We start from the raw sequence: 25,348 nt of genomic DNA, 5'->3' as shown, positions 1-25,348 counted from the left end.
GCTGTAGTTAAAACAAACAGATATATATATATATATATATATATATATATATATATATATATATATATATATATATATATATATATATATATATATATTCACAGAATTTGAACCAGGCGAAGCTAAAACTTCGAGGAGTTTTGGGTTTTAGCTTAAGCAGCATTAATTACTTCAAGTATTTTGCTCTTTCAGGAAAATAGCCTGTTTTGAGTCTGTGTCCTCCAGGTAACAATTAATCGATTACTAAATTATTTTAACAATCGATTCATCATGATTAACCCAATTAATTGTTTCAGCTGTATTTCATAGTTCATGTTTATAAATGAATCAGTTTCTAGAAACTTCTCATTAGGAATCCTTTTACTTCCTGGTTTCCAGCAGCATAAATATAATCTCAGACAGACGCCCGCTTCTTTTAGCCACTGGCTCCATAATTTACCTGGCAACAGGTTAAAAAACATCATCAGAGCTCATAGTTGGAGGCCAGCAGCAGAGTGTGGCATCCCGGGGTCACAGAGGTCACATTCAAACATAATAAACATGCCCACTGGTTGTGTGGGTGCAGTCCTTTCTGTCCTACTGTTCCAGCTGTAAACATTTGGACAGATGAGAATCAGACTGAGCGTCTCGTCAGCAAACACCCAGGCGGCTCCGGAGTAAAACGAGGGCTGGACGTGTGGCTGCTTGTCCACCTTGTGGAGGATCTGAGATGCGGTCCGTCTGCTTCTGTGCATGACATCGCGAATCCTCTGAAATCATCTCATGAATATGTCCTCACAAAGCGAATGATTAGGATTTTTTGTTTGTTTTTGTTAGCATGTCGCGCTTCCTCTTCTTTCTGCCGCCGACAAATTCACAGAAGTTTTAATTCAACACTAATCAGCATTTTAATTATGTTCTCGGCCTCTTCGGCCACATAATTACCAGTCAGGTGAAAGAGGAAGCTTTTTGGCCCTTCCTGCCCCCTCTCCGGTTCCAGGTGGTTCGGTCAGGACTCATATGGGTCGCGATTGTCTGCCAGAGACAAAGTCGAGGTCAGTTGTTATTACAGTCCCTTTGTTGGCAGAAGCTATTGTCAGCCGACTGCCTAATTAAAGTGAAACAGCACCTGGGTGCTATTGTGAGCATTATGGGAGATTATTTGATGGTTTATAGTAGCTGAGGGCATAATAAATCTGTGTGATCGTAGCTGAGCAGAAAGCCTGATGTCATTCTTTGCTTTATTTTCTGAAATCAATAAGAGGGAGAGTTTGTGTAATGATCACAAGGAGTGGGCTGTTAGGTGTGTTGTAACAACCCTTTGCTTTGCTCAGTTATTATGATTTTAATATTAGTTTAGGCTCTCGTTGCTCATCTACAAAAGGGAAACCTCAGTCACTCTGGTCTCAACTCAGGTGTGTTTACAGATTTGTGGTTTGGTGTCATGTTTTCTACACGTGACGCCGCCTCTGATGGGTGAGAACGTTTGAGAAAAATGTAAAGAAACACAGTGTGTGTGTGTGTGTGTGTGTGTGTGTGTGTGTGTGTGTGTGTGTGTGTGTGTGTGTGTGTGTGTGTGTGTGTGTGTGTGTGTGTTGTACATGTGACTGTCTTAAATTTGACCTTTCACATGCTTTTTCCTTCCATCGTCCATTAACATGAAAATGCCTGTTTTGGACTCTTACTGAGAAACCTTTAGCCTCTTATGGTGGATGTTTTACCCATTTTATTTACTTATTTATTTTTAGCAAATCAATCGTAATCAGCAGAATTTGTCTTTTTTGACTAAATAAATAAAATAAAAGTGTATAGTAAATATTTTTATTTGGCTGTCATTCATTTGTGGAGATAAGTTTTCACTTTGACACTAAATTATTTCTTTTTGCCTTTTTTTTGGCAAAAAAAACCCAACTAAATTTGTTGATCATGACTGACTTGTGAAATAAGTAAAATTAGTAAACCATCTAAATGAGTGAATTCTGTTAATACTCGCTCTATATCTACCATAAAGTGTCACAATCAGAAGCTGTTAATGTGTTTATTTCATGACATTGTGTCTTTGAAGCTAAATGAATCCTAATTTTATAACACTGAATTTTAGAAAAACAAGTCAAATCAGATTAAACTGCAGGGTTTGTATTTTCATCTAGGGTTTTCTTAGTTCAAAGAAAGCTTCATGTTGTTTTTTCCTCACACTTCCACTGGCCCAGCATGACTCGGGGACCGGATTGGTTTGTCCAAAGACGGAAACCATCCAGCCATAAAAGATCGGACCAAAACTCCTGATTTCTGACCATGTGAAACGTCTTTTAATCAGTTTTATCTGTTCAGTCACGGTGAACGTTCCTCCTATTCCCCAAACCTGCAACCCCAGATTTACCTTAGATATAATAACTCAACATCATCAACATTTCTCTGTAAAACCCCAGGGACATCAGAAATGTTGATAAAGTTAAACCTTTGATCAGCGTAGATAATAGTTTGCAAACATATTTAGTTTAGTTTTCATGTTTCTTTTGATTTTCTTTGTAAAATTGGCCTTAAACTGATTTTATAATTAACATCATCCCAATTTGATTTTATAGAAATTATTTTAAATAAATATACAACATCTCTTCGACAGGATTGTTTTTTCCATCATTCGATTTGATCACCATTTAATTATTACACAATAACTTTAACGCTAAACACAGCCAGTCAGATCCTGCACATGCACAAAGACGAGTCCAGCGTTACAGAGCATGCCATCACCATGGAGAAGACATCATGTCGCTGAGCAACATGTTTGTCCACCGTCTGCCTCCGTACCCTAAAAAACACGGCCTGAGCTGAACTCTCGGGGGACGGCGAGGTGTGCGCCCAGACCGGCTCCGTCACCTCGACCGACAGGATTCTGAGAAGCACAGATCGATTAGCGAGGGCCTTAAAAGCAGCCTCTGATTGACTCTGCCCTGTGGGAGAGACTCAAACGACCTCTCACAGGAAATTAGTATACACAAGGGACGCTGTGCACGTCAGCTTTGCACTAAACACATGAAACACGCAGTTTCAAGGCGGATTGTAAGAAAAAAAAACTTCCCAAGGCCATTATTTTTGATCATTTGTAAGTTCAACTTTCTTTTTCTTGAACCACAAAAAAACAAAAAAAACAAAACTATGTTGACTGCACACACTTGGAGAGTTTACTGCCATTTGTTTTATTTTGGTGTCACGTTGTTGGAAATGTTTTCTGTAGTCTTATGTTTTTGTTGAAAGCTGAGGGCGCATTTAGACATGTAGCCATTCGATGATGCGTCTATTTATAGCCAAGATTTAGGGCTGAATTTTGTCTACATCATGTGTGTCAGACTGTCGGTCCGCGATCCAAACGCAGCCCGCCGCGGCTTTTTCTGTGGCCGTCGAGACTTTAACAATAACTTTGGGTTCCCAAGAGGTCAGCTGTCGTTTTTTTCTAATTCATGTCAGCCTCGATTAAACTGGATCTGAATTAGATGTTTAGCTCATCCAGAGTCTTGGTTCCTCTCTTTCTGTTTCTTTTCTGCCAGTTTTCAGAGGTTCTGCAGAAGGAAGTGAGTGAGAATAATCGATTAAGCTGTTGATTATTCTGACGATTAATCGGATAAAAACAAATGGATTGATAAAGATTTTTTATTTTACCATTTTAACTTTTTTAAATAAAATATTAGACATGCATTAAACATGCAAATAAAAATAATTCAGTTCTTTTTTTAAAAAATAAGAAAATAAACATTGTATTTCCTAAAATCCAGTAACTTGGCATTCCTCTAGTAAATCTGAACCGGGTGGAACTTGAAAAGTTTGGAGTAAAACATATATACCGACAAACATATTTTTTTATCTTAAATATAAAATTTATGTGGGATTTTTTTGTAAAGTTTTGGCTTAATTACTGCTCTGAATATATTGTTTGTTTGCTTTAGCAAATTACCTTTTTTTTAAGTCTGTATATTCCAGTTACTGATTAATAATTTTCTGAATTAGTTGACAAGTATGTAAATAATTGATTTATCACAATTAATCCACTTAATCATTTAAGCCACATTCTTAAAGCCAAAACTTCAAAACTGCTCATCACAGACGTGTTGAACGTTTAAGGGGTCTCGGTGCTAAAAACTGGATCCGGAAAGTCAAAATCCAAGATGTTAACTTGTAATTCTAAAGTATTTTTGCTGTTTTTGTGTGTGTGTGTGTGTGTGTGTGTCACTGTTTAGATGCAGAAGCTTTCCTGAATATTTGCCTAGTTGGGAACACGGTCTAGCCTTGCACTGTATATTTATCATGCTCTTTGATGTCTTAATTTAGGACAGCTCCAGACACTTTATACATTTTTTTTTTCTCAATTAACCATAGAAGCCAAACAAAAATAAATGTGCTGTTTGCTCAAGATGGGAACAATGAGAAAAGCCTCTGAACATTCAGCTCAGCTGGGCCTGAAAGAGCAGAGCCTATCCGGCCCCATCTGGGAAACTCGCGCGCACACACGCACACACACACACACACACAGTGCACACATGCACGGAGGCTCACACAAAAGCCATTGAAGAAGCGGAACGGACCCCCGGGAGAGTGGGGTATGGAGGTCAGACATCGAGGACAGGAAGAGGATAGAAGTTCAAAGAGTCGACGTTACAGTTCTAACGAAGGAGGGAATTTTAGAGCCGCTGCTTTACTCTACATTCATCTGTTCATTAGTTTGTTTATTCCGTTTCCTTGAAACGTGACAGTCAAACTTTGTTTCTCCCCCCCAAAAGCTATAGATATTAGGTTTATTGTAAAAAAGGAGCCAAGAATCTCCATCATAAATCCAAATGATGTCATGTTGAAACTGTGTGGACTACAGGAAAACATATGGAGCCTTTTTTTTTCTTTTTTTTTTACTTCAGAGTTGTTGTGTGAAGAGGTGATGTAATGCACCTAAAAGCCAGAGTTAAATAGACTTTATATAACACAGGAAGGAAATGCTGAGAAGCCTCATTTGGAGAACATTGACATTTTGTTAGAATGTTCTCTTCGTCTCTTTTTAACCAGATGAGACGATGCAATATTTAAAAAGGTCAGTGGAATCCAAGATGTTCACGAAACTCCTTAAAAGTTTGGAGTTATTTGGCTGAGAAAATGAAGGAAGTTTGCCCTTTCATTTCGATTTCTGCTCCAACTACCAAAACCGTACACATTCATCACGTTTTGTGTTGCAGCGCAACAAGATTTCGCTCAGGTTTTCATCCTGCATTTCATCCGGTGTGAACTCTGCATCAGTCCAGATGTTAGGTTAGTCTATCAATACATAGAATGTTACAGCATTTTTTTATTTTATTTTATTAAATTTTACTATTAGAGTAAATAAACAGAGAAGAGGAGGAGGGATGGGAAACGGCGCTAAAGGCTCTCATGGTTTGGCAAAAGTTGACAAGAATCAGACTCGGCCTCTGCAAGATGTTCCCAGAAAATATTCAGTATTTGTGGTCTGTCCTCTTGAGTCCTGGGAACTTTAAATTGCAGCCCACATCTCAAACTGAACAACCACAGATCACCAATCATCAGGACCAGAGATTATCTTTAGCACTGGAAGATTTCAGCTAAGACAGCTTTATTGATTGACAGGAAATATTTTTTGCACCCAACTTGTTTTCCTGAAACCGCTCTGCTCTGGTCAGTTTGGTGCGTTCCTGCTGTGCCGGCTAAAGGTGGGCTGTGAATTTAGTCTGCCGACTGTGAGAGGGGAGACCTGCTGCTTCAGCTTCGATGACCTTGGGGCCAAGGTCACTGACCCCCACAACAACAAGAGTCCAGAATGCAATTAGAAGAAGTTGTGAAATCAAACCGTTTTAGATTTGCTCATCGCAGTTAAGACTTAACAGGCTGAGTCCAAACCGGTGGAGAGTCATGTGATGCCCCTGTGTAAAATTTTATTTTTTCATAATCAATTCTTGCACATCTCCAAAAAGAGTTTTTATAACAAACATACCTCAGTGCCATCCAGCTTCTCTCAAATCCACTTTGCAAAGGGTATCTATTGCTCCCTGCTTGCAGAATGCATCTTTTTTTTTGTGTTGTTTTTGCAGAATGCATGTTACAAAGTCATCTTCTTCCTTCTTACTTCTCCTGTGAGTAAGAAGTTCAGTGTTGCAACAGTGACTTGTTGACATTGGAGTGTCAAGTGGCATTAAAGCATGACGGCAGTAGTTGGCTGATCATAAGACCAGTGGCATCTACATGCAGCTGCAGAGGCTAAATCTCTCTGTGTGTGTGTGTGTGTGTGTGTGTGTGTGTGTGTGTGTGTGTGTGTGTGTGTGTGTGTGTGGTGAAGGTCCAACCTATTCATGAATGTCATTTTAAAAATATCTACAGCATTCAGTAGATAAAGACTGCACTAGATATGACCACGTGTTGCTTCTGCAATTCCCTCCACAACTAGTTTCCTGTATTGAACTGCAACGATTCAATGTGAAAATGATGATATTTCAGTTTTATGCATAAACTATGTGCTTGTCTCCATCTTTGTAAAGCAGAGGTTGTTTTGCACTTAATTAAAAAACAAGCAAATGAAGAGAGACTGAAAAATGCCTGGGCGGTGTTTAAAGTGAGCTGCTACAGTACAAAAAAATAAAAAGGTGACAGTTTGTTTCACTTCTAACGAGACATTCTGCCATGTTATAAATAGAAAAAACCGTGGAACTAGTACTGTTTCATTAATATTAAGAAATTATTGACTTAAAATCAGCTCCTATATGTTGCTGAAAAGTTACTTGTAAGTTACTTTTGTCTTATTCCAAGTGTACTAAGATATTAGCACTAGAAAGCAGAAACTATTTGGTAATATTTTGTGTTTTTGTGGTGTATCTGCTGGCACTATATACTATTTATCATAGGGCAATGGCATTCTCTTAATACTCTCTAAAGGCAAGTCATAAATTGAGGTTGTGCTAATTCGTCACAATCACGTTTTTAATTGACTGGCAAATAATCTGAGAATTGAACAAACTCCTTTTTGTCATGACGTCCCTGCAGCAGAAGCGATTTTTAGCCAGAGCCAGTTCAGATTTGTCAGCCCGGTCATGTTTTGTTGGCTTTGTTTGGTTGCCTGCAGTGAATAGTCACTCTGGCCTCGTTTTTCTGCTGCAGAGAATGGAGTTGACATGCTCTTCTCGTCAATGCTAAGGTTTTCCTCCATAGTTCTCAGACAGAGGAAGGGAACCTGTTCCCTCAGGATTGAGTTGTTCTTCTCTAGTCGCAGTAGAAAGTGATTACTGGACAACGATGTCTTGTTGGTGGTAATGGTGACCCTGCTGCAGCCTGCAGTGGTGAAGAGCTCGACCTTTGGTCATGAGGTCTGGATCAGGAGTGAAAGAACAAGCTGCTAGATAGAAGCTTCCTCTCTCGATGGCCTGTGCTCAGACATAGAGATTATTCAAGTGGAGCTGCTGGTGCAACACGTTGAGAGGAGTCAGCTGACTTGGTTTGGCAATGGAAGAATTGATGTACTGCCAAAAATTACACTGTTTTACATTTATCCTAGTATTTTTGTCTAGTTTCTAGAATACTTGAAATGAGACAAAACTAACTTGCAAGAACCTTTTCTGCAATATGAAGGAGCTTGGTTTATAGTCAACAATTCATTATGTTGATGAAAATGTACTGGTTCCACTGGCAGGTTATTTCACTTGTACATCAGGGAAAATGTATTCGTGAAATAACCTCAATGGAACTAGTACTTTTAAAATATATATATATTAAAGAATATTGACTTGAAACAAGCTCCTTTATCTTGCTTAATTCAAGTTTACTAAGATGTTTGGACTAGAAACTAGACAAAATACTTGGTGAGATTTTGTGTTTATCTAACAGCAGCTGTTGGATATAGACATACATTTGTCTCCACTACCTTTCAAAATGAGAGGGTTATTTAAAGCAGAGGCAATGCAGCAAAACTCGCTCATCCATTTTCTATACCTCCTGAATCTTTGCAGGATAACAGGAAGGCTCAGGATAACAGGAAGGCTCATGTCTGTCTCCAGCACTGGGAGCATTATGAACAGGTCATTGGTTCATCACTCTCATGTGTTTTTATTTTTTTCTATATGACTTTACTTCATAAATTTATGATCAGCTGATGAAGGATTGTATTGTTGGATTATATCATTTTTTCTATACTATGTCGATGGAGCCTTTATGTTAAACCCACTGGACTTTCACCATTATTTTATTACTTAGTACCTTTTATCTGCAATTCAATCGTGGAATGAACTCAGCAAAATACTTAAAAATCAAACAGTAAAGTAATCTGTGAATCCCTGATGCTTTTTTTAACTTCACTGAACTGTAACTTTTTAAAAGAGAAAGTTGTGTAGAGTGATCAGCTGTCCATGTGCCGACATGCTGAATCAGGCTCAGTCCAACAAAATGTTCTGTCCAGCCTCTCTCTGTCTCTCTCTTTCTCTCTCTCTCTCTCTCTCTCAAAGCATCAGCTCTGGCTTTTTGTGCCGGGCGACACGCTTCCTGTCGCTTGATGCTGTGTTTGCTTTTCTGATCCCGTTCCCAGAGACCTGTTGTTGTCCTCTGCTGTTTTAGCATTCACGTCTCTCTCCCCATGTCGTTTCCAACAGCCGCCCCTCTCTGCGCCATGACCTCTTCCCCGAATTCAAACATGCCTACGATTACGATTGGCTCTCGCCAGACCCGCTGACACCTGGAAAAGCTGTCTCACACAAATTGTCCTCAGAAGCCCCCCGATCAGGAGACTATTTCTGTCTACTTTAGGCTTGGAGTGTGACTAACCCCCTGCTGTTTGCCCCAGTGTGAGTGTGTGTGAGTTTACACATGCTTCACCCACGCTCAGTGCCTCTGAACCAGCTGTGAGAGGGAGAGGAATGTGAGTGGACATCACTGCCCAGGTCTGTCCTTCAGCTGAGGACCTGAACTCACTGAGCACATTTCCAACTCGTACTGTATGTTGTAGAAGCGAAACCACAATAATGATGCTGATGTCGCCATGGTAACGCCCACATATTGATATTAATACTGTTAATCATTGGGGGAATTATCACCAGCTAATTTGGCGCAGTACGTTATGTTTAAACTTGGATTAATAGATGCACCGGAAAACACTGAACATGTTTTCAAACTGATCAGACCCTCCGGGATTTTATGGAAAGTCACCGATTTGTGTAGCTATTTTAGAAATATTTGCAAGAAAATTTGTTATATTTGAGCTTATGAACAGCAGTAATAATGACTTTTCGTTAAACTCTGCATCGATCACAAATTGCAGCTTGACATGAAGTAAGGCTGAGGCAGCTTCACTTAGAAGAAATAAGAAATATTAACATCTGGCACTTAAAGCCAACATTTTTGACAATTTTTGAGGAAAATTTGCAATAAACTCAGTTTTGCATTAGCACTAAAAAAAAAAAGTGCTGTTGACTTTGCATAAATCTCGGCGTTTGCAGAATCACAAAAAAACTTGAGGGACTGATTGGTGTGATTTTGCGGCAGATAAAAGCTGCTTTAAAAAAAAGCTGATTAATAAAATATAAGCAAACAACTGTTATCTTGTAGGTTTTATTTATGCATCTGGATTTGGCCCCTGTGCCCTCAGTTTGACACATGCTCTTTAAGAGATCAAAAACCAGTTCTTCCACTTATAGGAACCGAAAATGTTAAACTCAGAAGGCTGGTGTCAAACAGGAACTGGAGACAGATATTTATTTACGCTTTTATTAGACTTCAGTAAACAGCTTTTCAGATGCATCAACAGAAGAGCTCACTTCACTCCTCTTTTCATGTCTTTGCACTCGTTCTTCCTCTTTTCAGAGTTCATATTAAAATCCTCCTGCACAGCCAACAGGAATGCAGCAAATAGTTTCAGGCCGGTAAGTGAAAAACAAAAAACTTGTCTTTCCCGGCAGCCATTGAACAGCCAGCGGTAAAACCAATGTGCTGGAGCTCCGCTTGGGTTGCTAGGTAACGGCACAGTGGGACTTTTTTTTAGCCAAAGATATATTTACACGTCAGCGACCTGCGGTAATCACGTCATCGGCACCATTACATGTTTCACTTCCTTTCGCTGAATTTCCCTCCTCAACCTGGAGAGTGCGTCTGGTTTAATGACTACGCTAACAGGCATCCAGACAAATGAAGGCAGCCAGAAATGTCTCCCTTCGCCCCCCGTTTGTCTGCAATTCCTCAGAGCTCAAGGGATAGTCATTATTGCGGTGGCCGGGTGATTTAAAATTTTTGTCCCCGGGTCTCAGAGTTGTGCTGTTTTTCTATCCTGTCAGGCAGTTAATTGCATTCACCTGGCGTCACATATATGGATCAGTCACTGATTAGATTTGCAGAATGAAAATCCGCAGCGCTCCAGTCCGCGGGGCCAGGATTGAAGACCACTGGCCGGGAGCAACGGTAAACAAACACGAGGCGGCGTGGCACGTCGCTAGCATCTCTCTGGAGTCAATTCTCTGTGGTGCAAGACGCAGCAGATGGACTCTGAGATATTTACTGTGCTGCTTTCGCCCAAAAACATATCTTCTGGTACAGCAAGTCCAACCTTATTGTTATGTGCTTCTTTTTTTTTTTTTTTTTTTTTTTTTTTGAAAACAAGGCTCTTGTTTCTTCTGGGGCACAAACAAATCTTGGCGCCCAGGTTGGGTTGGGCCCCACATATCCACAGCAGATTCAGAAGAATTGAAGTCTTTTTCTGTTTCTTCCATGTGCAACACTTTTTTTCCTGACTTTTCTCCTACAAATTTGACATTTCTGCACTTGTAGGTTTTCTTTTGTGCTAAGTGTGACAAGCGGACACCATAAAACCGAGATGTTGTATTTGGCGACGAAGTGGTTTCTGGAATGTAAGGAGGAGAGCGTCCTCAGCTGCGAGGCTGCATGGTTCCCAAAAGCTCATGAGAGGGATGAAACAGGAAGACCCCGTAAATAACTTATCTATCCAACGGGGAGTGTGCAACCTCTAAACAATGGCCCGCAGGAAGTCTTTCCTTCGAACTCCTCAAGACTTTTCAGGCCCAGAATACACTGAAAGCGTCGTGTGCGAGGTGACATTTCTGCGCGAATCCCACAAACAAAAACAGGAGGAGCTGAACGTGCCGCTGCGCACGTTCCTCACCCAGAGGGCAGATCAGAGACCTCATCGACGGCAAATATACAAAGATCCTCTTACCCGCAGCTGATGGAAACACTAGCCGCCTTAAATGGAGTCTGGAAAGCCCAGAGTGATACGTAATGGCATTAGATCTTAATTGTCATGTTGTTTTCTGTGGTTCTTTGACTTAATGGCTTTTTCATGGGCTCTTCATATCACTCGCTCCCTCACTTGCCCAAGTTATGGATGCTTTAAGGTCACCATAATTACTGTCTGTGACTTCATCCTGCGATCTTGTGGCTTTCTCCTCTCCTCCTGCTGGTAATTAATGATGAATAATAAATAAATACTTTTCTCTGCCAACAGAATATCGATGTGACCAACTTCAGCAGCAGCTGGAGCGACGGCCTGGCTTTCTGCGCCCTGCTGCACACGTACCTGCCTGCTCACATCCCTTACCAGGAGCTCATCAGTCAAGATAAGGTACAGGAAGCCTGTACAGGAGCGCACACTGTGGAAAATACCCCCAGCTTCCAAAAAATAAAGGAACACTTCCCTGCCTGCGGGTCAGACGGGTCAAAAAGTAATTCTATTTAGAGAACAGAGAAATAAAAAACAATTTAAATAAAAAGCAATAAAGGAGGCTACTGACTGAACAGCTGAATCTCTGTATGGGAAAACATCCAAGTTTAAAGGCAACAGCAGGTTTTCCTCCCCGTTTCACAATCAGTTGTACAGTAGAGGCCTACCGTCTGTCTGCACAGTTTAAAATTAAAGCTGCACTATGTAGCTTTTTTAAAATATATATATATATTTTTTTACATATTTGTTAAAACTTACTATGTTCTGACAGTATGAGATGAGACTGAGCCCCTCTGCCATCTTCTTGTGGTCCTACTGCCATCTGCAGAATCAATCAAGTTTATTTGTATAGCATATTTCAGCAACATGGCAGTTCAAAGTGCTCTATGTCATAAAAACACACAAAAAATTCTGGTTGTTTCTGACCTCACCTGGTCAGAAACAACCAATCAGAGCCAGGAGGAGGGTCTTAGCGCTGTCAATCAGTAACGTGATTTGTCAATCACGCTGCTGAAGATTGACGGTTTTCTTACCATGACAGTAAAACAGTTTATTCTGTTTATTGATGCTAACTAGCCTGAACATTCACTATTTAGACAGTAAGGGTGGGGTGTGAGCAGTCCATACATGAGGATGATTGACTGTGCTTAGACAGGGAGAAGTGTTTCTGCAGATAGCAGTGGGACCGCACGGAGAAGGTAGAAGAGCTCAATTTTTTCACAGATTATTTTTCTGTCTCAACATAGTGATGCTATTAACAAATATGTAAAAAAAAAAAACTTTTTATTGAAGTTACCTGCTGCATATTTAAGAGGATATCTTGAGTCAACATCCTAATTACACAAATGTTGACCATTTATCATTCATTTTCAATTTTCATCACAACCACAAACTTTAACACTCCACTGGGTTTTATGTGAGCGATCAGCATACAGTTGTACATAGCAATGAAGAGGAAGTCAAAAAATAGAAATCTGTGAAGTGATGTGATCCCTTTACATTCAGCCCTTAGGAGCCTATAATTCGTAGAACCACCTTTCTCTGTGGTGGCAGTGATTTGTACCACGTACCGTTTCGCACGTAGGCCAGGAAATTCATTTTCGCTCTGATTCGATCAGAGCAACTTCTTCCGCATGTTCGCTGTGTCTAAAAGCCTGGCCTGTGGGGAACTGCAAACTTGTTTAGATTTTCTTTTTACAGCACTCTGATGTTTGAAGGTTTCATTATCAATAGCTGCCATGTCAAAAACATTAGCTGCAGATGTCTGCAGTTCCTCTGGAGTTACCATGGGAACATTAGCCACTTCTCTAAGTAATATGTTCAGTATAAATTAATACCAAACCAAATAAAATAGACGTGGAAATGAACAACAAAAAAATAATATTTTAGCACAGCACTACATTAAGTACCTGCAGCTGAAACCATTACAGAATTTATGCACTTTGTCCTTTTTCTTTCCTCTTAAGCAGCTTCTGAGGTTTTGTTGGACTCGGGCTTTCATGGCCGCTCTGACCTCCTCAATAAGTGGGTCAGTGTTTCATCAGCATGTAATGAGGGACTCGGCTCATCAAACTTAAGTGATTGGAAATCAATGCCTTTATTGAAAGGCGTGCTGAATGCACCCAGCCCCGTCTTCACCTCATCCTGTCCTCATCAGGCAGTGGGAAACGTGCGGTTTTACGGTTTACATTACATCTTCCACAAATTAGAAGACTGGAAAACATGTCGGTAAAAGGAGTTTGTTGTGATGCGCCCTGCAACATTATTTTTTAATTAAGGTGTGTGTTGCACAGGTTGACAAGTGTGGCATTTTGCACGTGTAGACCCTCTGTCCACACAAATCACTCACACCTCCAACCAAGACACTGAGATACTTCCATGAGTCACAGCAGCTTCTGCAGCGTGAGCAGCTCCTTGTCGGCTTGCATCAGGACACCAGAGCGTCTTATAGGCACTGAACGTTGCACCACACACTTTCTGACTACTGCTTCATGTAGAAAGCCATTTCCTTTTTAGAGCCTCCTCAGATTCAGTTAAAAAAAAACAACAAAAGTTAGCATTTTTAATGATCTAATCTGCTTCTTTTGATTTTCCCTTCCTTTCTCCACCCTGTTTTTTTTTTTTACTGGATAATTTTGCATTTGAGAAAATGTGGAAAAATTTAAAAGTGCATGTCGGGCCTCTTTAGCTTGCAAGAACTGAACTGCCTGAAAGCAATATTCATGGATTGACATGTGGAATATGATGGAGCAATAGGAGAAAATAAAAGTATGAAAATAAACTTGTATGAGAATAAAGCCAAAATAATACAAAAATACAATCATAGCATTATGACTGTATTAAATAAGTATATTATTATAATAGTTTTATTCTCACAGTATTCTGACTTTATTCTCATACATTTTTTTTTTCTCAGTATGACCCTGATATTCCATCGCAGTGATACGCATGAGCGTGACAAAAGTGAAAATTGTCTGCTTATGCACCCCACATTATGAGCCAAGTGGGAAATAAAATCCTTGTTTTGTGTTTGATGTCGTCACGGACTCGTCTAATGGAGTTGCATCCATTTCGCAGGTCTTTTTTATTGGCCATTCAAAGAAAGCACGATGATGAATTATGAATGTTTGTGTAGTCATGCTTTAAGTGACGTAGTGATGCTGATGGCTCTGTAATGCAGTCTGGTGTACAGACAATATGCTGCCTCCCTGGGGGACGGCGGCTCCCTCACTTTGCTCTCACATCGCGGCAATAGATAAATGCCTTCGACCCGACCTGACATGTTCTACCTGATAAATTGGTCGTGTGAAGGTGGGTGCGTACAGCCGTGAATGTGTAACATGGAGCTGATGACGGAGACGCTGCATGGCCCATCTCTCTGAATAATTCAATAGACGTGTGTTGCCTTTAATAACTCTTTCTGAGTGACTTTCCCCGAGGCCCAAACACCCAGCCTGCTGCCGGTGTAATCCGTCCTCCCAATAATCCCATTACTAGCCTCCTTCACCTTTTGTCATAGGTACATTTAGGAAGATAACACGGTAGGTCTGCTTAGATTTTAGGTAAAAAGGTTTCTGGGATTTGCACCTGGGTGACATAACTGGAAAATAAAGGAGATGGTGAAAGAACCATAACAGTACTGACTTAAAAGATTTTTTTTTATTATTTTTTATTTTTTACATTATATAACTATTCATATATTTTTTTTTTCTAATTAGACATGTAGGAAGCCCTGAGGAATGTTGTCTGAGCTCACCAGCTTGGAGACCTAACAGACAGGGAACCTACATGGAGATTTAAGTGTTCTTTAACAAGCCAGATCTGCATTGATTTCATCACAGTGATGAATAATAAAAAAGTAACTTACAAAAACTAACATTTCACCAACATTTCTGACACTTTTTCATTAACGACTAGCGTTTTCTCATAATAACTACGTCACCAGAATCAGGGGAGCAACTACATACTTTCTGAGGTGTAAGCGAACATGTCATCGGCGCCCCCGGCCCCTATGACATAAACATGTACAATTCATCTTTAATTAAAGTATAAATAATAATAAATGTACATATATGTGAATAAATTGCTGCCTCCAGGGAAATTAAAACCAATGAAACAAAAAACAGGGCAATATTTCACCATTTAACATATCAGTGAGCCAAAGAGCCACTTCTGTTGGTCTGTGTCTAGAACAGCCTGTGGGCTGCAGGTCTGAGGCTTTTTGTTAGCAAGTTTTCTATCATTTCTATCATTCTTATAGTAAACCAGCTCATTTCATCTTCATACCCATCTTGGGTAAATTACAAGCAACTGTAGCATAATGATAAAATGATCAATAATGATGTAATATGATTGATAGATAGATAGATGGATAGATAGATAGGAAAGTTATATCCTATATTTATAGATATAACTACTGTATATATATATATATATATATATATGTATGTACATATATGTATGTATGTATGTACATATATGTATGTATGTATGTACATATATGTATGTATGTATGTACATATATATGTATGTATATATATATATGTATGTACATATATATATGTACATATATATATATACATATACATGTGTATATATATATGTATATATATATATGTATATATTTATGTATATGTATGTGTGTGTAGGTAGAGAGAGAGATCGATAGATATATAGATTGATATCGATATGTAGATATATATAGATATCTATATATAGATGTATATATATATATATATATATATATATATATATATATATATTGATTGTGTAAAGTATAGGAGCAGTAAAGACGAAGCTCAAAGTCTCACTCTTTTCTCCACAGAATAAGTCTGTGGTTTATTTTTGAGTTTTTCACTGTGTCATTGTAATGCAGCTGCCTTAAGGTCATTCCAAAGACACAGTTGCACATCTCAAACTCTAACTGTCCATTGATAGTTGCAATAAAGTCAAAAGTATTTATACCTTTGATTAATTTTAGTTTAAAGTAATCTTTTGATCTTATCAGCTTATTTCATCTGATCAGAAGCAGTAACAATGTAACCGTCAGTAGTTTTAAGAACGGATTTGATTGGTGTGCTGTCAATAAAGATATTTTTTTTAGAAATCTATAGGTGATTTTCACCATGTCCTTTTTGTCATGTTTGAATTTATTTTCCAAAATTGGTACATTTTTGTTGTTGTTTTTTCCCTCATTTTTTCTACTCTTATCAGAAACAAATCTTAATCTGTCACAAAAACATCTAATTTTGCCATAAAAAGTTGCTTTGACTTATTGCTACAAATCTGTTGACGGGAAGTGAAAATACCACAATCTGGTCATTTGGTCCAAACACTGTTGAAAAAATGTCTGATATACAAAATGGAAATTTGTAGGGAGCAGGTATTGTTTGGCGTTTCTTTGCTTCAGCTTATGATTTATAAAACATAGTGAAACAAGGTGTTTTCTAGGACACTTTATGTTCACAAATAACACCCAGAGTCATCTTTGTGGTCTGACTGTTAACTCCCTGTTTGAGTTATCCGTCACTGCCATGTCATAAACTGTGTTAGCATTGATTTCATTTCAAGATGTTTCATCATCCCGGGTCAAAAAGCGTTTCAAACACTGAAACTGAAACTTCTCTCTGCCTCCACTTTTGTGAATCTAGCACACTTTTCCTGCATAGCAGCACTTTGGGAAAATGTTGTCTGTAAAAAAAGTTTTGTCTCAAACTTTGCAGTTCCATGCTACACATCATCATCCATTGATGTTTCTTCTTAGAGGTGTTGAAGGTGACGTGTATTTTAAAATCAATTTCCTGCAATGGAAAGGTGGATTTTACATGTATTTATATTTTATACATTTAGGGCTTTTAGGGGATTCTGGCTCTAAAACTTAAGCCTTTACTATCCTCATTTATACAAGATCGAGTAAATGATGACATTTGCACATTTGTTTTATTGCTTATGTCAGAAACGTGCAGGAAAATGTAAGACGGTCACATAAGCAAGCAGAGCCTTATGCTGGTTTTCAGCCCATCTGATGGGAGATTGTAGTGTTTATTGGTGTGTCTGTGAGCTTATTATTGTTGCTGAGCGAAACCTCCGTGTCTCATTTTCATGTCTTCTGAAAACCCGACGGTTTGTTTCTTTTGGTTCAGGTCCGGAATCTGACTCTAGCCTTCCAGGCCGCTGAGAGCATTGGCATCAAAACATCTCTGGTGAGCAGAGCTGCAGCGCACACACACACACACACACACACTTAGACTCTTTACAAGCTGGAAATACTACACTTTGATTTTCTTAGATTTTATAACAATAAGCTGTACAACTTTAATTTACCCAAAGGACGGTTTTCCCCGAATTTGTGAAGATTTTTCCATTACTTACTGCTGATGATCTTAAATCCATATTTCTGTTGTGTTGCCTCGATTGTAATGAGAAAAATAACTCATTGAAAAACCCTTGCAATTTGCAAATGCGCAACAGTCAGCTACGCTAAACTGTTTAGACTTGACGAGAGCTCCTAGTGTGTTTTGTGTAAACAGTCAGGTTCAAGTTTAGTCCACAGTGAGTTTGAACCAACATTTCTGCAGAACACAGCTCAGTCAGGGAAACACTGAAAACCTGTTTATGTAAACTGTTACTTCGTATCATCATCCAGACAATGAAAGTTTCAGATTCCTCTTGTGCACCGTTGCTCCTTTTATGCTTAACATCTTTTTAATCGACTCAGTTATGAGATGGATGCTTTTTATAACTCATAAAAGGAGCGTGGAATAAAAACATCTAACTGTAAAAAGGTAGCAACATGTGCTAATTCCAGTTTTTAACTCTTGTTGTAAAACTGAGAATTATTTAGAATTATGGTTACATTTACTGCTGGTCTTTCCTCTTCAGGGAGTAATTATTGAAAAGACATTGAGTGAACATTGGGTTATGGCCAAACATCCACTTTGTTCTCAGATCCAGTGATGAACTTCTGAAATTACATTTGCATTATTGACAGCCCAAATTTATTTAAGCATCACTCAATCACCTTCAGATGTCATCCGAGTTGATATGACTGCACCCTTGAGTTACGAGGAACAAATTCGTGTGACTTTGGTGCAGCATTTCACAGTATCTTTTTTTATAAAAAAAAAAAAAAAAAAAAAGTCAGGTGTGAAATTTGTGAATGAATTGTAATTTTTTACAGATTTCTTTAAACCATTGCTGCTGGGTACCAAGCAGGGCTTCATTCTGTCAGGAGAAAAAAAGTTTTCACTTTGACTTGGTTTTCTAAGTGTTGTTGTGATGTTAAGGCTTTAAGAACTGGAAATGGTAACAAAATGTGGCCTTTATTCTTACCAACGATGTTAAACATTAAGGTTATTTCACTAGCTTTATTTAAGGAATGTGGATTAATAATCTCTCCCTCAAGATCTAAAACAACCAGAGCTGCACTTGAGAAGATGGATTCGATTGCTTCATCGATCCGTCCGGATCATGTTTATAGCTTCCTACCTTCTTCTTGTGATTGGATCATTCAGGACTCTTATTGGCAGTAAATGACTGCACTAAACCATCAACACCTGTATTGGAATGAGCTGCCAATCAGAAGATAATTGATAGTTCTTGTTTCACTTTTGATGGAGGCCACATCTGGATGTGTCAGGGGTCCAGCCCATGCTCATAATGTCGTCACCTGCAGCTGTAACCAAATTGATCACCTCTGATAGATTTGAGTCTGAAATAATCCTGTCATTTTACCAATATCTCTCTTCTGGCTGGAAATAACATTAAAATTCTGGAACCTGAATCTGACAGAGAATGCGTGGAGGCATCTAAAGATTAGCGTCAGTCTTTAAACAACCCAAAGCATAACTCCATAATCGTCTGTAACTGAAAACATGCGGCGCTTGGAAGGTCCTGCTGCTTAAAATCCACAGAAACCCCACACTGCTCTTGACCTTGGAGCATCAGGTCACGTTTCATTAATGTGGTTTGAGATTTTGGCACAAATTGGGCACAAGAGGTAGGCAACACATCGCCAATCTTCTGAATAAATGTATTTCTAAATTTGTAATTGGTATTCCATTTTCACTGGACGCTGTCCAAAGATGTTAGTTACTTTATCATTTAAAAAAAAAAAAAAGTTTTGTTGGTGATAAGTTCAAGATGTCTCCATTGCTCAGGTGTGATATTGGCCCATTTTTCATACAGTATAGCTGTGTCCGAATTCAGGGTCTGCCTCCTTTGAAGGACGGATTTGAAGGCCGATTACGTCATAGCGTGGCGACAAGGCCTGTCCAAATTCAAATATGTTTATTTGAACATATTTCTGAACATCATTCTGATGGTGGCAGCAGGTTTCTCCGTTCATCTTTTATCGTCTACCAGAACCGAATTGTCCACACCTCCAAACTTCACTGCAGGCATGCTGGGTTTTTGCGGTGCTATGCAGTTCCTTCGACTGCCAAACATGGTGCGCTTTAAGGCCTCTAAAGAGTTTATTATTTATAGTTTGGACTATATCGTCTAAATGTTTTCCAGCAAAGATCCCCTTAAATGTGATTTTTTTTCTTCAGCAGTGGAGTCTTGCGTGGTCATTCCAAGTTATTACACATAACTTAATTTGTGGATATCAGTGGTTTGGATTCTTTTTTCACGTTTGAACTGGACTGGTGAGAATTTGATGACCTTTCACCTTTAGAAATTTCACAGAGAAAACTGGTGATGTGCTCAATACTTACTCTCCTGGTTTCAGCTCCATCATAACAAGCCCTGGTGGAAGAAATCAACTTGATAGCCAAGTTAGTCAAATGCCACCTGCAACAAAAACACAATTTGAACATAATTTTGCACTTGCATGTGCAAATGAGTATTTTGTGCTCGACAACATAAGCAGGCATACAGAGTCTGGGAGCTGGAGTTAAATATGACTGCTTCCTGTCCTATGCAATGAGCAACATACCATCCATCAATCTAATGTGTGTGAAATAAAAACAAAAACTCCATCATACTCCCACAGCCTTTGTTTGCAAGCACACTACTTTGCATGTTTTTTTTCATCCCTGCATTAACAACAACAACACACTACTGAGCGTGAAGTAGGGACTCATTAAAGTTTAACATTCCAGTCCAGGACAATCATTATTAGAAAAAAAAAAAAGTCTACATTTAAAGCAATTGCTTTGTTTGTTGACATTCTGTGTTTGGAACATACTTGTCTGCTTCATTAACTGACCAAAATAGTACCTGCAAGAAATAAAAAATAAATAAATAAAAATGATAATAGTAAGTATATGTTGAGATTAGAATCAGACGTATACCCTAAAACTCCCAGCGGGAATCTTTTGTCCTGATGTGGCTTTTTAAAACTCCAAATCTGGAAGTTTGACCACAGCAGTAAAGTGACTTAACAAAGGTCACGCTTTGGTTTCTTATAATTCTCTATTGCGCGTTTGTGGTTGGATTTGACTGAACTGTTCCCATGTCCACAACGTAACCCCTCCGTCTCCCCCCATCCTGACTCTCTTTCTCTCTGCTGGTGAACTTTGGACTCCATGTTTTTCGTCTTTCTTACTTTGAACACATCCCAGAAACTAGTTCCTCATTTTTTTTAGGTTGTGATCTTACAGAGGCAATTACAGAAACCTGAGTCAGCAGAGAGATCTTTTCTTCTTTTTTTTTTTCAGATTCATGCCATGTCAGTATAAAAAAGATAAAACATTTAACAAATCAACTTTTTGAGTCAGAGGAATTTGGGGAAACAATCCTGCGAGCTTTACCAGTGTTTCCTGTAGTTTGTTTAATTTCTCTGTAGACGTGTTGAAGTTCAGCACGTTTGGACTCCATGGTGTTCAGGTCCCTCCAGAGATGTTCTGCTGCATCCAAATCCAAACGTTGTTGGACTAATTTACGGTTTTCTGCATCATTTCCCAAAAGCCTTTGCCTGTGTGTGTGTGTTCAGTTAATTGTTTTAGTTATACTGTAATCCCTTCACCTGCTGTCACAGCTTATTAAATCTGCGTTGAGTCATCAGAGTCTCTTTTCTGTGTCACGATTTCTTCTCCATTCCAGGATTACAAGAACGCAGGAAGCATCTAGAAATGTTGTTCTCTGTCTTTCTTTCCATCTGTCCTGCATAATTTCCTCAGCATGATGCTGCCATCACCATTTTAGACTGTTGAGATGCTATTAGGATATAAGGCCTCTGGGTTTCCACTGCATACTCTGCTCATTTATTAAAGCATCGTTGGAAAACTCAGTTTTTGGTTTTTAGTGAGAAATGGCCTCTTGGAAGTGTTTTTCTTCCACGTCTGGAACATAAGAAATATAAAAAGAGTCTAAAAGTATTTTTCTCCTTGTGCTCCACTCAGTGAAATGTTTCAAGACAACATAACAAATATTTTAAAGGAATGGAAGAGAAAAAAAACAACCTGCTAATTTCATTTAAGTGTATCATCTACCATTGATTTTAAAAATCAAAGTGTGTCTTGTGTTCAGTTTTACTCATGTTGAATACATCAGAGAAAACGAGCCACGGTCCTCTTTAACATTTTTGAGAAGTGTTCAGCAATGATTGCATGCAGTAACTAATCAAATATCTGATATGAAAAACAAATAAATTGTCTTCAGTAATTTGTACGTCATGGTAAAGATGGACATTCATCGTATCGTTTATCATTTATCGTAATAAATTAAATTTTGATTTATTGTTGTCATTAGAAATTCCAATTAATGTTTGAAACCCCCAAAACTGTCCATATGGTCAAGAATGTCAGCTTTAATATTTGTTTTTTCACTGTTCATCCAATGAAAGCATCAATAAATATAAATATATTTGAAAATCGGACTAAATGCAGTTACGATTTGCATTTTAATGATATAAACCACTCTTCTTTATGTGACTGGTGTCCTAAAGAAATTGTTTTAAATGCTGTGATTTAGAAATTTCCTTCACTTTATGAGAATAAGTCATAATTTTGTGATTTTATTCCCATAATACGACTTCGTAATTAATTAATGTTCTCAGTGAGGCCCTATCCGCCGTATTGCCTTTACCATCAACATCACCTTAATCCCACGTCACTTCCGCTGTGTTTCCGTTCCAAACAGGACATTGAGGAGCTGATGAAGACCGACAGGCCCGACTGGCAGAGCGTCATGCAGTACGTCTCCCAGATCTACAAATACTTTGAGACCTGACGCCTCAGGGAGCCAGGCGGGACGACCAGGCGGATGGGGGGACTCTTCTGTCCCGTCTCCATGTGGGACGCTCTCCTTCCAGACCGGCTGAAGGCCGCCGGCTGACCATCGCTCATCAGCTGCCCAAAAAGTTTCTGAACTCACCTCTACAGTCAGAAGTGCGACCAAAAAAGGAGAGGCGCTGCAGTCGGCAAAATAGATTTCTCAAAAAGACGTGTCTGCTGAGCATTTCATTCACAGATGAACTAATACTGATCCAGAGTCACTCTGACATCTTGTAGCAGTTTGACAGCACAGTTGAGATTTTTTTTTCTCTATTTTACAGTTAAAAATTAAAAAAAAAAAAAACACTGTCGTTGATGTCTTCCATCATCCTCTTTGTGCTGATGACACGTTTCTCAAAGGCAGCGTCAAAAAAACCCACTCTGCTCCGTTTACAAATCAAATGCTCCCGACAGACTCAGTTTTGTTCTCTTTTCGTTACCACAACACAACTCCAGCGGGACCATCCATCACAGCGAGGAGCCGCTGCAGGCTTCTGTAGCGATATGATAATGGCAACACATTCACCTCTATGATTAGATTAGTCCCTGACGTTAAGGAATAACTAACTGCTGCCGTCGCACTGCACAGGTTTTCCACGTTTCCCATCCAAAACAAAAGAAACAAGTGAAGCAAACTGTGTGCATCTGTATTACGCTGCATGCCACGCTGAAATATGGACAATGTTTTACATGTAACAGAGGACACTCCAGCTTTTGACACGCTTCAATTTGCAGACGCCTGTTTTCTTTTTTTTTCTTTTTTTTAAATGAAGTTGTATTTATTTATTTACAAAAGTTGCTTATTGACAAGTGACACAATGGAGAGAAACGGAAGACGCTCTCTGGTGATGGATATGTCTCCATGGTAATCTTAGGTTAATAAAGGATTATCTTGAATTTATTTTTGCTCCTCATCAGTGTGTCTGCTCTCACTTGTCATGTTTTGACACGTCGGCTGGTTGTGGGTAAACGGTCCAGCCTGTGTGTTTGTGGCTTAATCATGCTGCTGCATTGCTCTGTGGGCGATAAATTGCTTTCCCACTGCGCCCATTGAAGTCCAGTGCCAGGACTGGAAAAATATTGCAGTCAGTGGGAACACTCAGGAGACTGCCAGCTTTTTTTACAGTACACCTACTGTTGTTACTGTAACACATTTCTGTGGCTGCAGGTTGATGCATGTAAAAAAATAAAAAAATCATCTACTGGAAATGTACCGGAAAACATGACTCAAGTTTTTAATGGATATGTTTCAGACTTTGACTTCCTCAGACATCCAACAGCATGAAAAAAATAAAACCAAATTAAAAGTATTTCCTTCTTTTGTTGTGTAAAATCAAATTCCATCAAATCAGAAACACACCTGGAGTGTTTTCTTTATTCCTCCATGTATGTTTGAGAAGTCCTTTAGTCTCCCGTGGCAACCATTCAGCTGTGTAAAACGCCTGGCTGGACCTAGCTCCGCCTTCGAGGCCCAGCTCCTCAACAGAGCTGCAGTTTCAAAGGTTTCCAGTTGTTTCCACCTCGTGGAGAGATCCTCCCAATCAGCTCCTTCAGACTAGCCAGCAGCAATTGGCAAACACTTGGTGGAGCTGCACATCTAGCTTGTTATACGAGCTACTAAGTGCAAAGTTGATAAAAGCATCATTGAAGGGTTAATAGAGAGGCAATGTTGTGATGGCTTCCTGAAGTTGGAGTGGGGTTTGTTACAGATTCCTCGTAAGTCAGTAACTCCACAACTTTCTCCCTGGCTCGTCTCCGGTGTTCTTCGGTCTTCATGATGCCGTTTATTTACTAATGTTTTCTAACAAACCTCTGAGGCCTCCACAGCTGGATTTATATTTAGACTGAGCTACAAATGGACGGAGTCCCTTGACTAACTGGGTGGCATTTGAAAGAGTCAAATTCATGTTCACACCACACTTTTAAGAGTTTGTATGTAAAAGTTTCAAAAGCATTTATTTACTTCACGCTTCACAAATGCTTCATTTTGTCTGTCAAATAACATTAAAATCTGAAAGATAGAGGAGCATGAATATGTTTGGGAGCATCATACAAATATTTTCTTTTGCATTGCTTACTTGCGAAGTGGAAAATAAACGGTGCAGCTCATTTCTGGAGGAAGCAAAAATTGGTAACACTTTATTTGAAGTTGTGTGAATAAGGCTGACGCAACACCTGTCATGAGGCGCATAAATGTTGTTCAGTAAATAATTGTATTTATTTTGAACATGACATAAGTATAAAGTCACACACATGAACAAGGAATGCAAAAGACATTTTTGGGTAACACTTTATTTGAAGGCGGTTGAATAAGACTGACATGACACTTTCATAAACATGACATAACATATCTTGAACATGAATAAGCCTTCATGAATATTTATGACTGCTGTCATAAAGCGTCATTCGGTAAATTATGACAATACAAAGTTGACATTATTCAAAAGGTCTTTGTTATGACAACTTGACATTAACCAGGAAATCATTACTGTTTAAATTTTACCTTTAATAACATAAAGTTACCTCATTTTTAAAGTGCAATCAGTAATACTTTTATAACAAATTTATATCAGTAATGATTTCCTGGTTAATGTCAAGTTGTCATAACAAAGACATTTTGAATAATGTCAACTTTGTATTAAAAGTGTCATAATTTACCGAATGACGCTTTATGACAACAGTCATAAATATTCATGAAGGCTTATTCATGTTCATGACAGGTGTTATGTCATGTTTATGAAAGTGTCGTGTCAGTCTTATTCAACCCCCTTCAAATAAAGTGTTACCCATTTTTGTACCACAGATATAAAAAAACACCTAAAAAAGTAAAAAAACAAAAAAAAAAAGCCATAAAACGTTTAAGAAAGACATTTAAAAAAAATGAAAACATGACTTTTAATGCAAACTTGCATTAGAAGTCCATTAAAGTGTCATTATTTACGGAATGAGACTT

At 38.8% G+C, this 25,348-nt stretch overlaps 1 protein-coding gene across 5 annotated transcripts in view; it reads left to right on the top strand.

Moving 5' to 3' along the window:
- specc1 (sperm antigen with calponin homology and coiled-coil domains 1) overlaps positions 1-23,296 on the top strand; it is a 107,872-nt gene extending 84,576 nt beyond the window's left edge. For all 5 annotated transcript variants that reach the window (XM_015035620.1, XM_015035621.1, XM_015035622.1 and 2 more), the window contains 3 exons: positions 11,462-11,578; positions 17,320-17,379; positions 22,262-23,296. In XM_015035620.1, the coding sequence (XP_014891106.1) occupies positions 11,462-11,578; positions 17,320-17,379; positions 22,262-22,351 (267 nt within the window). In that variant the 3' untranslated portion in view covers positions 22,352-23,296. The remainder of the gene's footprint in view (positions 1-11,461; positions 11,579-17,319; positions 17,380-22,261) is intronic.
- Positions 23,297-25,348: the final 2,052 nt, after the last annotated feature.

Source organism: Poecilia latipinna, unplaced genomic scaffold, assembly GCF_001443285.1.
Source record: "Poecilia latipinna isolate Pla-1442-1.1 unplaced genomic scaffold, P_latipinna-1.0 Scaffold340, whole genome shotgun sequence".
Lineage (NCBI taxonomy): Eukaryota > Metazoa > Chordata > Actinopteri > Cyprinodontiformes > Poeciliidae > Poecilia > Poecilia latipinna.
Note: the sequence above shows the minus strand (reverse complement) of the source record. Positions and strands in the feature narration are given on the sequence as shown.